Here is a 16,182-nt window from a genome sequence, read left to right on the forward strand (position 1 = left end):
CTGATGCAGCACTTTAATGATCTAGTGACTCATATTTGCCTGATTTTGCACTTTGTAATACTGTACCGTGGCTCTACATACATGTTTACACTGCAAATGATCACTATTTTACGTGATGTATCAACTCAAAAATATAGAGACCCACTGAAAATAATAATTACTTTCAGCTGCGTAAGGATCGCATGTTGATTCAGTTACAGCTCTGTTGAAATCAGTTCAGTGAAAGAATTGTCGACTGAATCAAAATAGTGAACTGGTTTTGAGCTATTCATTCTTTTAAAGCAAAGTACCATCATTTGTTCGGGAATCAGACTACACGTCATGCTGTATGTTTTTGATTTCCTAAAAATATCTGGCTCATTAGAGTAATTTGGGGCTCTATGTTTTTGATTCACTAAAAAGAACCGGCTAATAAGAGTCATTTGTTCAGGAATCAAACTACACTAGTTGCGCTCTATGTTTTTGATTCAGTAAAAAGAATTGGCTCATAATATTCATTTGTTTGTGAATGAGGCTACTGCTTGCGCTGTGTGTTTTGATTCACTAAAAAAATAACCTTCTCATGGCTTATTTTGCCTTGAATCGGACTACACTGGTAACTTTATATGTTGTTTTCTCCCGCAAGGAAACTCTATATAAAGACATCTCTCGCCATTATTTCGCAGATCACTGTCTTTAATTGCACTGCATTCAATACAGACTTCAGACACACATTTGCAACTTAGGTCAAATATTATTTCTGTTGCCATGGCATAGAAGATTTCACAGCGGGGGAGCGCAAGGTTATACCTGGGTTATGCCCCTTAAAATGATATATCAAGCCTGGTACTTTACTTTGCCGTATCACAAACCAGAAACTTCAGTTTAAAATAAATGAGTGGGGTTTTAAGAACAGTTATGGCCCACACCTGTGTCCATGCACTAGGTCTGGATCATGTCCAGAGAGTGTATGTGGATATGGTGGATACCCGCCGTGTGGAGGAAACAGACCTGTCAAGCGTTCACGTTCTGACACAGCGCTGTCATTCGCATAGGCCGAGCACCGTCTGATCAAGTTTCTCTTGACTCTTGGCATCGAATAACCCTCACAAATAAAGGCTGAATAATGTTCACATTAATGACGGAACGGCGTGTACTTCAAAGGTGCTCTGGCTGAGCTGTTAGTCGAGACGATCACACGTTAAAATGTGAGAAGTTCTTTGTGCGCTCACGCTGCCAAACGTTTACCATAAAGCTGCTTGTTTGAAGTCTCAACTTAACTCTTCCCATCAGGCCTTCAGCCGTTTTTTTATGTAGCCAGGGATTAATTTGGAAATTATATGAAGGGGTCCAGCCGTAGTGAAAGCTAAAAAAAAATGAATTCTGACTTCTTGAATTAGTAACAAAGGCAATTGTTCGTCTCAGATTTATGTCTGCCCTGGAGAAGCTGTACACAGTCTTAGCAGTGCCAGAACAGAAATGGTTGTTCTGAAGAGACGAGTCATTGCGCCGTTAATCATTTGGCTTTTTTTTCTCTGTGAGTTTTATGCAACCTCACAAGTGACTGATCTGAACGCACTAAATACTGTAGACACTGTTCAAGCGTCTGTCTGTCTGACGGGTGGTCGTTCTGTCTGTCTCTCTGTCTCAGTCTCTCTGTCTGTCTGTCTGTCTATCATTCTGTCTGTCTCAGTCTCTCTGTCTGTCTATCTATCATTCTGTCTGTCTCAGTCTCTCAGTCTGTCTATCTATCATTCTGTCTGTCTGTCTCAGTCTCTCTGTCTGTCTGTCTGTCTGTCTGTCTCAGTCTCTCTGTCTGTCTGTCTATCTATCATTCTGTCTGTCTCAGTCTCTCAGTCTGTCTATCTATCATTCTGTCTGTCTCAGTCTCTCTGTCTGTCTATCATTCTGTCTGTCTCAGTCTCTCTGTCTGTCTATCTATCATTCTGTCTGTCTCAGTCTCTCTGTCTGTCTATCTATCATTCTGTCTGTCTGTCTGTCTCAGTCTCTCTGTCTGTCTGTCTGTCTGTCTCAGTCTCTCTGTCTGTCTGTCTATCTATCATTCTGTCTGTCTCAGTCTCTCAGTCTGTCTATCTATCATTCTGTCTGTCTGTCTGTCTGTCTGTCTGTCTGTTTATCTATCTATCTGTCTGTCTGTCTGTCTCAGTCTCTCTGTCTGTCTATCATTCTGTCTGTCTCAGTCTCTCAGTCTGTCTATCTATCATTCTGTCTGTCTGTCTATCTGTCTGTCTGTCTGTCTATCTATCTATCTATCTATCTATTGGACAGTTGTTCTATCTATCTATCTATCTATCTATCTATCTATCTATCTATCTATCTATCTATCTATCTGTCGGTCATTCTATCTATCTATCTATCTATCTATCTATCTATCTATCTATCTATCTATCTATCTATCTATCTATCTATCTGTCGGTCATTCTATCTATCTATCTATCTATCTATCTATCTATCTATCTATCTATCTATCTATCTATCTACCTACCTACATAACTATATCTGTCGGTTGTTCTATCTCTATCTATCTATCTATCTATCTATCTATCTATCTATCTATCTATCTATCTATCTATCTATCTATCTATCTATCTATCTATCTATCTGCCTGTCGTTCTATCCCTCTCTTGATTGTTCTGTCTGTCTGTCGTTCTGTCTATCTGTCTGATTGAGAAAATTGACTGTAGAAGAAATTTCAATAAACATTTTAGAACGCAAAGTATGAAATTCAGATTGTGAAGTATTTCAGTAAAATATTTGCATTCACATTCATATATAGAATACATATTGGGCCTTAGCATTTGTCTAAAGAGAAGAGAATGCACTCTGCATATTGTTTTCTGAATAGAAGGCACACATGGAAGAACTGTAGAAATCACTAAAAACACATTTAAGAACAGTGTTTTAGCAGTGCATCAGTTTAATTTGGATTGCTTTCGCTATTCCCCATCACTGATGATTTAGCTGATGTTAATAAATGCTACACACAGTGGTGGGATGCTTTGAATTTCAATGCTCACTTAACATTCGGTTAAAAGCAGCTACAGTTCTGCACTTAAGCCACCCACCAACCAGCCCACCGCCTGCTGAATTACGACACCGCTCTTACGCCTTCACAGGCGACCCTACAGCTCTACAGCACATAATCTAAACCAGAGCTACTAATAATTCAGCAGTAGTAAGAAGAGATGCTGGGGAAATGAGCGTGGGGCAATGCGGCATAGACTGTAAGTTCTCATGGCTTTTGAAAACCCCTCTCCGTGTTTAAAGGAACAGTTCACCCGAAAATGTTTAATTCTGTCATCATTTGTTCACACTTATGTCATTCCAATATGACACTTTCTTCAGTGGAGCACGAAAGGAAAACATTTTTTATTTTTTATTTCAGCTCGCTCATGCAATTGCAATTAATGGCGACTTCAAAAAGGATACAAAAGCACGATAAAAAGAGTCCAAATGACTTGTGCACTATATTCTACATCTGAAGTAATAGTTATTCACTAATAGTCCTGCAGAGGGCAGTTAATTGCATTGAGTCAGTGAACTACTCATTTAGACCTGTTTTGTGAACTGAATGAATTGATTAATTAAAAGATAAAACGGTTAATTGAAAAGAGCCGACTCAGAAGAACAATTTGTTCACAAACCAGATATTGCTACTTTCTTTAAAGAAATCAGCACAGAGATCTAGGTTGGATTTGTACGATTTTTTTTTTTAAATACATTTTCAAGTTTGAATTTACTGTAGGGCTGTAGAATACTTATATTTTTATGGTGATTTTTGCATCGTTTTTGTATTCTCTTTTCATTGCAACTGCATAAAAAATTATTTATATTTTCAAATTCCTCCGTGTTTCACAAAAGAAAGAAAGTCAAAGGTAGGGCTGCATGATTTAGGGGAAAATCTAATTGAAAATTTTCTGATAAAAATAGTGATTGGGACTTAAGGTGAAATTATTTTTTTTATTTTTTTTAAGGCCGCACAATTTGGCCCAAATTTTTTTGATTTTAGATCAATATGACTATAAAATAGTCTATAAGACTATAAAATGATTATTATTACTATTATTTGCATTTTCTGCTGAGTTTGTGTGGAGCAGCATTTACTGCAAATCAAGCCACTTCGAGACTCTAGATCATGCCTCTAAACCCCAGCCTTTACAATTTGTTAGTTGCACAAAGGCATATAGTGATTTCGGTTTTTTTTTTTGATTAGTCGAGCAGCCCTAGTCAAAGGGGTTAATAATGATATGAAGGTGAGTAAATAAATAGTGACAGATCTTTTATTTTTGGATGAACTTTTCCTTTAACAAATATGGGACAGAAAGAAATGTGACATGGTGTTTATTCTGAACTCAATGAGGGATGAAGTTGTTAATCTGGGATATAAAGCATGAGGTGTTCCAGACTGCCACTGACAATGGATCTGGTTTTGGGTCTGATTTGTCTTGGTAGGTGCTCTGCCGTCTTGTTATTTACAAGCAATATTCCTTCCTTTTCCAAACGACCCCCGATAGAATTTCCGTACGCGCTGAACACTGCTGGAACGATGTTGCGTTTCCCCATCCAAAATAAGCACAGTGAGATGGTTGGCTGACACGAACAATAAATACAGCAGTCCGCTACACGACGTCACAATGTTAAGGAGTTTGTCACCTGAGACGAGTGAAGCAATCAGCTTGATAGTGGTGACTGGAACTCCTCAGCATTTCCCGGACAAGCTTCGACTCTACCGGCCATATTCTGTATGTTAAGGTCATTACAAGACCTTACAAGCCCGTATCCCTCGCATCTGGCCTCCGAGCATCCCATATATAGCCCGAGTAAATGTTTTGGCTGGCAGGGGAAAGCTGTTTAAAACCATTTGTAACCTCCCCTGAATCAAATGCATTCCTCTTGTGATAACACACAGCAATGTCGATGTAACATGGGCAGTGTTTGCCATCCATCACATCTGCACATTAGAACCCGACAGTCCGCAAAAAAATTAAGCTACCCCAGTGATTGGGTTAGCAGCCTCTCATATCAATTATGCTGCGGTTTGTTGAAGCTTTCAGTCCGTCAAACTCTGGGTCTGCTAGAGTCAGATGAGAATACAAGTTATCTTGGCTTGAAGGTGGGAAATATGCAATAGCAAAGAATGTTTTGCGAGTGAATGGACTATGGGAACCCGGGGGACTGACATTGTGAAATTCATCTGTGGACCAACCGTGGATAAAATCCATGCATTTAAAACTACAGCCGCCTTGGAATGTCTGATTTCGCAAGGCTGTGAACGGATTTCATGTTTTAAAATGAATAATATAATATATATATTTAAAATAATAGATATTCTTATCTTTAGGCATGTATTTGCACAACTGTGTGCCCATCTTTTTTGTTTATCATTTCATGTTCACAATCAGGCCCCGTTGCAAAACCTAGTAGGAAAGTTTGATTGAAATGCTAGGAAAGTTGCATAAGTGACTGATTTGGAGCATTCTACATGGGCAGCAGGTGTGTCATACCAATTATGGTCCTCATGTGAAGTGCATGGGAGATTACACTCACGATTGATTCCAACAGAGTGCATTAGCATAAGTTTGCCAAGATAATTTCAAAATACTCTAATAAACATAGAAATACACACTGGAATATTATCAATATTTTTGGCATTTAAACATTATTTATAACCAACATTTCTCTCATTTATCCATCTTGAATGGTTCTTTTCACTAAGCTTTTCACAATGCATTGCTTTGTTTGCAAAGGATATGCAGTGCTGCCTTAGAAATTGGCCAAAATAAAGCATAATCATGCTACCTACTGTACCTTTTGATAGGGGTGAATTCAGGTTGATTGGGACACTTTTTTCCAGTCATCTCAATGCCCAATCAACCTCAAAAGGCCACAATATACTTCAAACGAAATCGAAGAACGAACTGATGTGATGACATTTCAAACGAAATCAGTTCGTTTCTCCTCACGAGTCCGTGGAAGTCAGACGTTCGCAAGTGAAAACATGAACACTGGAGAGCTGCTTTATAGTAGAAAATGCAGTAGTACTTCTGATGTAATGAGACACTGTTACTGTTTTTCATGTTTAATACGGTAAAGCTGCTTGATTTTAAGCAATCTATTGCTATAATAAATTGCTATTGCTAAAATATTGCTATAATCTAAGTTATAATATAAACGTGACGTGACTTAAACTGGATATAAACTGGAGTGCCGATTACAGAGCTCGTGCAAACAAAAATATCCACGTTGCTATGATCAGATGCTTTTCTTATGCTTTATTAAATTGCTTGCTAGTTTTATAATTTTGTTGTGTTGTTTATTTTGTTATTGAGAGTAAAGCGCGCTGCACATATTTACATATTCATCTAACCGTCGCTCTCAGCAGTGTGGGCGGCGTCAGATGTTCGATAACAGAATATCGCTGGAAGAACCCTAAATGAAGAACGAAAAAGAGCTTTGCTGTGAGTATATCGGCGCCTTTAATTAACATTGGGAGTGTGCCCATGATGCTTTAAAGGCAGCTCACTATGTTTTTTAACAGGACCTTACAGCCCATCTGACCACTAAGTGTGAACATGAGGTCTAGAACATGTGCGTAATCTCTGGTGTCTTTACATTTATTTTCTTTCATGGGTGAGTGAATAATTGGCTTGTTTCACTATTATTGTTAATATGCTCTGTTGTCCCAAATTCCATGGCAGTCCTCCTTGTCTGCTTGGCCTGTGCTCATTTTCCAGGGAAACCCCATTGTACAAAAACGGTCTTATTCTAATCTCTTTCAGCTCAAAGTCATTAAGAGTTCTGTATATCATGAAGCAATTAAATACAATTTTATATAAAAGAACCTGGGGCCTATTTGTTCATATGAAGAAGGACATTTTAAATTGAATGGTTTCATTATGTAGTTGATCCTCAAAATAATTTATATTCAGAAATTGTGTAATTTATTATTTATTTAATTACAACAATTTCTTCTGGATAAAATCAAAAAAACATTGTACTGGCTTAATAATTGTTCTCAGTACTGCTACTTTTGTTTTCCCAAGTAAGTGTATTCAAGTAAATGAAAAAATGTCTCAATCAATTTAATTCTTACATATGGATTCTTTACATATGGACTATTAATATGAAACGCTCATTTAAGCAAAGCAAATAGTGTTATGTCTTTTCTCTACTTTTCTGCATTTTAGTTTTTGCTATTGTAACTTAGCAATTGCTAAACTGTGAATAATTTCGATTCTCTATGATAAATTGTGTGTGATGTCCTTTACTTAAGTAGCTTTGGATAAAAGCATCTGATTAAATGTAAATGTATATTACATAAATACACAGACCTTAATAACAATGACCATCTACAAACCTCATTATAGTATAACTTTGACGATTTTCAACCCGCTTTGTATTGTTACAATTGGTAGTGCTCATTCTCTGTGTCACCGGGACTGAGAAATTCCTGTTATTTGTCAACAACAATTCAGGGCTTTCATAAAAACTACAGAATATACTTCCGCATTTTTGTGTCCCCGCCCACAGACAGTCGGATCGACAGAGGGTTATTATGTAAGGGTATGTTTATCACTGAAAATTGCATTGTTTGTCTCCTCGTCAAACAACATTATGGTAAAAATAGGACACTAATAGCTTTTTTACCTGTACGCGGCGGTGTTTTTCTTTGAGGGGTTGGGCGGAACTGACAGAACAACAGTTCCCTTTAGAGATTGGTTCTCTCGACATTGTGTCAGTAGCTGATGCTAGTATGGGTAAACACTTTTTTCAGAGCCCTATGAAATCTCGCAGACTTTTCATTTCACCCAGACGCGTTCAAGCGCGGAATAGAGGCGGCGCTCTTTCGCTCAATAAGGCGCCGCTGAACGTCATTCTCTCAGAATCGTTCTCCTTCAGACAGCTACACTGTCTTCAAGAAGCCATCTACAGCTCGCCGTTGAGGTATGCTCGCCAGAGGACGGTGCCTGGATTGGCATTCCCGTGAGTATGACATCTTTCTTTCAGATTCCTTCCTGACCGCTGTGTTTTCTGCCTGGGCGATGCCCACTCAGAAGCACCGCTGCTCCTGACCCCTGTGATGAGCTCATGCCTACAAAGTGTCCGCATTTCTCTCACCCAACCCTTCAGGAAACAAACCCGGCTTCTCATGCTCTCCCCTCTGTGGTGAAGCTGCGAGCTGAGCAAGGAGACTACAGCTAAGGGTTCTCTAGTTCCACAGGTCTCTGCCATGTACAGAAGAGAAAACATTTCCCGCCGCTCACTCATTCACATCTCCCTGCCTCAGAGCAGCGGTCGGTCGTGTACAAAGCACAAAAAGCTTCCGGCCGCTACGATATTCACACGATATCCACATGATGTCCGCTCACTCAATCACACGATACGGCCTGCCTTGCATAAAGCGGAATGTGTTTCGGCTTAGGGCTGGGCGATAGGGCCAAAAAAAGTATCACAATCAAAATTTTCATGTCAGTCGATTTCGACAAAGATTTTTATCTTCGCCACTTTGGCCTAAATGTCTGCCATTCTTTTTTTTATTCTATATTTTGTTACTTTGTAAGGTTTTGTTTTTTAAATAGGGACATTAGTTTGTCTGTACTGCTCAGTCACTTGCAAAATAGTAAAACCAACATGAAAAAGAATCGTGATAAAATCGTGAATCGTGATTTTCCTGAAAAAAATCGTGATATGATATTGCTGCAATATCACCCACCCCTAATTATGGGTGTTTTAAGTCTTCCCACCTATTTGGTAAAAGAGGAAGACAACAGCCTTTTTTCTCCGTTTTCTCTAGTCAAGTACCATCGATAAAAAAAAGTAAAAAAAAAATCACCTTTCTACTGTATAGGCATGCAGCCAAGTTTTATTGAGAGCCCATTTTGCCAGCCCTCTAAGTGCAGATGATCTTTTAACATCACTATACAACAAAAAACTAATAGTAGTCAGACAGCAAAGCAACAATCCCATAAAGTTAAGTTACCACATTAAATTATTCATGCTGTGAACTCTCAAAATGCTCAATCAACAGCATTGTTCTCTTTTAGGCTGTTTTAGGCTAGTTTGGACACAATTTTGAGGAATATTAACATGTTTTTATTTATTTATCTAGATTTAAAGTACATTATTTGCAGTGATTGCTTACCTTTGCAGGCTCGTCTGTGTGAGATGGCCTTGGTCATGTCTCTGTAGTAGCCCTCTTTACAGTAGTGGCAGTGCCGTCCGGCTGTGTTGTGTCTGCAGTTGAGACACACTCCTCCACTCCTGCGGCCCGATAGCTTGTACAGCTCCATGTTGAAGCGGCAGCGGCGGGCGTGAAGATTACAGTGACAGGCTTTGGAAGAGATGGACATTGGGAAGATAAAAAAAAAAACAAGAGATATATTTAGTGGCAGTGGCAGTTGTTCAATTCTCACAAATACATTCCCTTGTCTGTTTCTGTTTAAAAATACATTTTTACACGTTCCTTTTGAGAGCTTTAACTGACAGGAAATTGCAATGGGAAAATGACTCCGAGATCACATTCCCACATTTTTACAAATGCTTATATCTGTAAAATACCCATGTAAAAGTACATTTCTCACAGATGATCATATATTATAGTGAACAATCATACTATTGCTTTATTGGTGTTGAAGGGTGTACCACTTCTGGTAAATGTGGAGTCTGAATCTGATGTGATGTGAAATGATTTTCTGTCCCCTGGTGATCATAAAAGACCCTTAACACAGTGAGCGAGAGAGTACAGGCCAGATTCATCTAGACGTATGACTAGTATCCTGAGAGAGCTTTATTATTTTAATGACATCATTGGATCTCTGGGCTTCCGTCTATTTACAACGTTTTATTAAGAGACAATGGCTTCATAAAACGAATCGCTCCAGATCTGGCACACACACACCTGCCCATGGCTTTCACCTCTAACCCTTACTGGCAAATGGTGTTCAACCTTCATCTATCTACAGGGGTTGGACAATGAAACTGAAACACTGGCCAATATAGAAATGGAGGTTTCATGTCTCTATATGCGGGGCCTGGTGGCCAATCTTCACTGATTCCACATTCCGTCAGTAAGAGCAGAGTGAAGGTTGAATTAGCAGAGCAATAGCACAGCTGAACATAAAATATTGCAATACACAACATAACGGGAGACATATCAGAGCTCAAAAGAGGCAGATTGTTGGTGCGCATCTCGCTGACTCATCTATCTATCTATCTATCTATCTATCTATCTAATTGATACAAGTGTGCCACACAAGTCTTGAAAAGTGTAGCCAAAGCTTCTCGATCGCCCCCAGGTGGCTGGATGCAGTATAGGTCATAATCCCCGCCCTCTTCATGTAATCGAATGGGACGTAAGACAATCTAAACAATCAAATTACACTTCAAATAAATTTTTTCCAAAGATGTTTTCTGTCATTTTCTGTAGTTTTTTTATCATGCTGGTGTAACTTCAAGTGTTCGTTCTTTAAATAAGTTTAGTTTCAGTTAGTTACAGTGAGGAAAATAAGTATTTGAACACCCTGCTATTTTGCAAGTTCTCCCACTTGGAAATCATGGAGGGGTCTGAAATTGTCGTCGTAGGTGCATGTCCACTGTGAGAGACATAATCTAAAAAAAAAAATCCAGAAATCACAATATATGATTTTTTAACTATTTATTTGTATGATACAGCTGCAAATAAGTATTTGAACACCTGTCTATCAGCTAGAATTCTGACCCTCAAAGACCTGTTAGTCTGCCTTTAAAATGTCCACCTCCACTCCATTTATTATCCTAAATTAGATGCACCTGTTTGAGGTCATTAGCTGCATAAAGACACCTGTCCACCCCATACAATCAGTAAGAATCCAACTACTAACATGGCCAAGACCAAAGAGCTGTCCAAAGACACTAGAGACAAAATTGTACACCTCCACAAGGTTGGAAAGGGCTACGGGGAAATTGCCAAGCAGCTTGGTGAAAAAAGGTCCACTGTTGGAGCAATCATTAGAAAATGGAAGAAGCTAAACATGACTGTCAATCTCCCTCGGACTGGGGCTCCATGCAAGATCTCACCTCGTGGGGTCTCAATGATCCTAAGAAAGGTGAGAAATCAGCCCAGAACTACACGAGAGGAGCTGGTCAATGACCTGAAAAGAGCTGGGACCACCGTTTCCAAGGTTACTGTTGGTAATACACTAAGACGTCATGGTTTGAAATCATGCATGGCACGGAAGGTTCCCCTGCTTAAACCAGCACATGTCAAGGCCCGTCTTAAGTTTGCCAATGACCATTTGGATGATCCAGAGGAGTCATGGGAGAAAGTCATGTGGTCAGATGAGACCAAAATAGAACTTTTTGGTCATAATTCCACTAAACGTGTTTGGAGGAAGAAGAATGATGAGTACCATCCCAAGAACACCATCCCTACTGTGAAGCATGGGGGTGGTAGCATCATGCTTTGGGGGTGTTTTTCTGCACATGGGACAGGGCGACTGCACTGTATTAAGGAGAGGATGACCGGGGCCATGTATTGCGAGATTTTGGGGAACAACCTCCTTCCCTCAGTTAGAGCATTGAAGATGGGTCGAGGCTGGGTCTTCCAACATGACAATGACCCGAAGCACACAGCCAGGATAACCAAGGAGTGGCTCTGTAAGAAGCATATCAAGGTTCTGGCGTGGCCTAGCCAGTCTCCAGACCTAAACCCAATAGAGAATCTTTGGAGGGAGCTCAAACTCCGTGTTTCTCAGCGACAGCCCAGAAACCTGACTGATCTAGAGAAGATCTGTGTGGAGGAGTGGGCCAAAATCCCTCCTGCAGTGTGTGCAAACCTGGTGAAAAACTACAGGAAACGTTTGACCTCTGTAATTGCAAACAAAGGCTACTGTACCAAATATTAACATTGATTTGCTCAGGTGTTCAAATACTTATTTGCAGCTGTATCATACAAATAAATAGTTAAAAAATCATACATTGTGATTTCTGGATTTTTTTTTTTTTTTTTGATTATGTCTCTCACAGTGGACATGCACCTACGATGACAATTTCAGACCCCTCCATGATTTCTAAGTGGGAGAACTTGCAAAATAGCAGGGTGTTCAAATACTTATTTTCCTCACTGTATTTGATGCTATAAAAACGGAGGTGTGACGTCATGATTGACAGCTGAGATTGACAGCTTCTCTGAGGGAAGTAGCCTAGTCCCTGAGGCACCAAAGGACTTTTTTCCGGGTTTTTGGGGGGAGATTGGAGCTTTAACTTTCATTTCTACATTTCCATAACTGTTTGTTTCACTCCAACATAATGAGTTGTTCTGCAGTAAACCGTACTAACCGATTTTGCAGGAGTGTGGGCGGGGCCTTGATGACACGACTTTACTTTTCTACAATGGAAGAGAGTGAAGCTGCGTAGTCCTTTTTTTTTTTCACAGTCTATGGATCGATATAGAACAGAGATGGGTAACTCCATTCCTGATATACAGTATATACATTGAAATAACCACAAAAGAGACGCCACATTCGTACTGCTACACAGAGACTGCAGGCACCATCACACCTGCTGAGTGTGACTAAATAGGGACATGGACCATCACTCACACATACACAGAAAAGAAGTGCTAAGCAGCTGTCATGTTTTATCCAGCCGACACCTAGAACACTTCAACCACTCATCATAGTGATAACATACCAGACCTTGGCTATCTTTCTCTCTTTACCACACGATCTTCCATGCTACTTCTGATAGCGACAACATTTTCGCTTCAAGAAGCGCATTAAAAAAATTACAGTGTGCTCATACTTAGTCAAGTCAGTTCTGAAATGAGGCCTCATGTTGACATAATTTTTTGAGACTTTTTCAGCTGGAAAAACACAACACAAATTGATATTGTAACAGTAAATTAGAATTGAAATTAATTGCTCTCCTTGCACCAGCTTCAGGGCACTTTCTTCTTTTTTTTCTGAAAAGAATGAACATGTTTTTCCATTATCAAACCCTAATTCATTATGATTTTATTTGCGCCGAAATTTGTTCCTCACACTCAGCAGATCTGTGCTTGTGTAATGTTTGTCAAAACATTGTTTGCACATTAAATCTCTTCCTTGTTTTTACTCCGTTATCTTCTGATAGGATCACAATATTATTACAAATATGTCACAATGTCAGTTAATCAGACATTGAGGAGATTATGTATTATTGATTGCCTAAACTAGTTGGAAATGGAAAAAGTCTGTTACATTTGTCATTCATCCAGGCACGCCAAGCTTGCATGTGAAAAGACATTCAGCCAAGCATGGCTCCATTATTCACAACAGAGACCAGCTCCTCTCACTACGAAAGCCTTGCAGGGTTTTTTTGGGTGAGTGACTGGTAATCCTCAGAGAACTGAAAATCTAAAGCAAGAGGTGTAGAAATGGGGCAAATTATCAGGCTAAACTTAGATGGTTTAAACATGGTCAAATGAACTGAATCCTGCCATTAATGTTACCACTGAGTGATTCCAAATGGTGCATGTGGACCAAAGAGGGCAGATACATTGGTTAAAAAAAGACGACCCATCAGTGTTTGCACATCGTTTGTGCCCAAATATATATATACACTAAATACCCCTTATTGCACATTTAACTACCTACTTTAAGAGTTTAAACTACAGCTCATTTCCACAGCATCTTTTCTCTTTTTTTTTGGAAAGTAGCAAAGGTTCCAGGAGAATGACTGTACAATAATGAATCATATGTATCTATCTATCTGGAATGCTTTTGATGGCCTTAGATAAAATGTAAGCTCAAGGGAAAAAGAGAGTTACTCATGAGCCACTAATATGATCATTGATATCATAAACTGCCATGTGTGAGTAAGTTGAGAATATGTATTTATGTGGAAAGAAGTGGATGTACTGTACAGTATCTGGGTTGACAATTTAGCAACTTTGTCACTAGATGTGACTTTTCGACTTTTCACACACCTGGCTGTAGCGAGCGACTTCAACCCATTAAATATGTAAATGGAAACAACTTTATTGGATATTCGGCTATATTAATATTAAAATACAGTAGCCTGTGTGAGCACGGATTAGGGGAGAAAGACCGTTGGCACGACATCATCTAACTTTAGAGACATTTAGCGACTTTTTGAGCAGGCTTTAGCTACTTTTCATTGTAAATAGAGTTTTATGTAGGTATAAAAACACATGATTTTAGTTGCTACCAGCTATTTGAGTAGCTTTGGGGGTAAAATTAACCCTAGGTTTGCCAAGTTAGAAACACACACACTACTAAATTACCTAGTTCTGCTGTGTTTCCAGTAGCAAGCTAGTTTTTCCAATGAGTTTTTCCACAACCAAACGCTAGCTACATTGTTTTTCAAATGCCTGAGCTTAGGGAATAATCAAACACTCACCTCAACAGTCCTTTCTCGCTTTCTCTCATTTACTGTAGCGCTAAAGCTTGAATCATTCTAGTGAATCGATTAATCTTAAACGAATCTCTCTCTCTCTCTCATTCTGCGCTGTGTGATTCATTCTAGTGAATCGATTAATCTTAAACGAATCTCTCTCTCTCTTTCTCATTCTGCGCTGTGTGATTCATTCTAGTGAATCGATTAATCCTAAACGAATCTCTTTCTCATACTTTGCACTGTCTGATTAATTCTATAGTGAATCGATTAATCCTAAACAATACTCTTTTTCTCTCATATGCAGCAGTGAAAAGTCCAATTCATTTTAGTGAATCAGTTTATTCGTCTGGTTCAGGAAATGTAAATAAATAAATTAAAACTCCTCATGAATCAAGTCCCTGAACTATGTATTATATATTTTCGGTGAAAATTAGGCTGTACTTTTTTGAGTTAGCAAAAAATCAGCTCTGATTAAATTATGAAATATATAATCGTTTTTTTATATCGCCTATAAAAACATATTGCCCCCTTGAGTAACCTTTTTTTTTTAATTGGAAAAGGTTTCAGAGGTCACAGTTATAATTTCACTATTTGTAATGATTAAAGAACTGTTTAAAAAAAGATGCAAATGCTTTCACAAACAAAACGCTCTTCTTCAAATAGGTTTGCTGCTTCTCATTTTTAAAGATCTTTCCTCTCCCGCGTGGCCACCTGGAAGAGCCTCTGTTCGCCCGAGTGTGCTGTGATGTAATGACGGGTGAGAATTAAGGGGGAGTTTCCGTTACGGGCCTCTGTAATAGTTTGCCAGCACCAATTAGCGGGGCAATCGGACCTCCCTGCTTTTTGTTTGTGTAACTGCTTGCCACAGTTGCCTAGTGAAAGTGATATACAATGTCTCAACAAATACGATCTGACCAAATAAAGCCACAGCGTGCGCTTAACTAGCAAAAGACAACAAAGAGCTTATTCTGCCACTAACTGGCTGTGAAATTGCTACAGCATTCATCACAAATCGGTATGATTTTGCACGTTTAAAGCAAAAATGTATGTGACCTTTGAATGGCATCATCATTTAACCTGCTTAAGTATTATTGGATTACAAAGTAGATTGTTACTCAGCCTACTAGTTCATGTGATGTTTAATGCTTTAAAAAGCCAAAAATACTATCTTAGGGATCAGCACAGGGACACGTGCCAGTAGCAAAGTTGTAAGACAACATTATATAGTATATACTCTTTTAGGCTTACTCACAATAATTCCTGAAATGGCTTCTGGAGGTCAAGAGCCTCTTAAGGTGTCTTGGGACAACTCATTGCAAAATAAAGATTTATATAGATAAATATATAAAAATATTACATATATAAAATATATAGTAAGTATAAGTAATGTGCAGCAGGGCTGGACAGACATTTTAGGGGGGAGGTGTTTAAGTGAGAAAAAAGGGCACCCCTCTCATAATTACTATACAAAATGCATAATATGAAGATAGTTACATCCTAAATATGTCTTTTGTTGGCATTATGCTGGAATTGGTAAATGAGCTAAATCGATGTTGTGCATTACTGACAGAAATTACAATTTATTATTACTATTAATATTATTATTTAGATACATTTACACTGCAATTAGTTGCAAGAATAATGTTATGAAATTGGTGTTTTAAATGTAAATCTTTTAATATAGAAAAATGAAATTATACTTTTCTGTATATGATATCTTTATATTAAACTGAAACCACCAGTAGGTGGCGGCCTAAATATGTGAGTCAAAGTCATTCACTGATTCGTTCAAACCAGTTGATTCAT

General features: G+C 38.7%; 1 protein-coding gene across 2 annotated transcripts in view; it reads right to left on the reverse strand.

The window, feature by feature from the left end:
* The window catches only part of ntn1b (netrin 1b), a 61,078-nt gene that overhangs the window by 21,113 nt on the left and 23,783 nt on the right, over window positions 1–16,182 (reverse strand). For both annotated transcript variants that reach the window (XM_084404941.1, XM_084404942.1), the window contains exon 3: window positions 9,143–9,331. In XM_084404941.1, coding sequence (XP_084261067.1) covers window positions 9,143–9,331 — 189 coding nt within the window. The remainder of the gene's footprint in view (window positions 1–9,142; window positions 9,332–16,182) is intronic.

This window comes from Rutilus rutilus, assembly GCF_951802725.1.
Source record: "Rutilus rutilus genome assembly, chromosome: 1".
Taxonomy (NCBI): Eukaryota; Metazoa; Chordata; class Actinopteri; order Cypriniformes; family Leuciscidae; genus Rutilus; species Rutilus rutilus.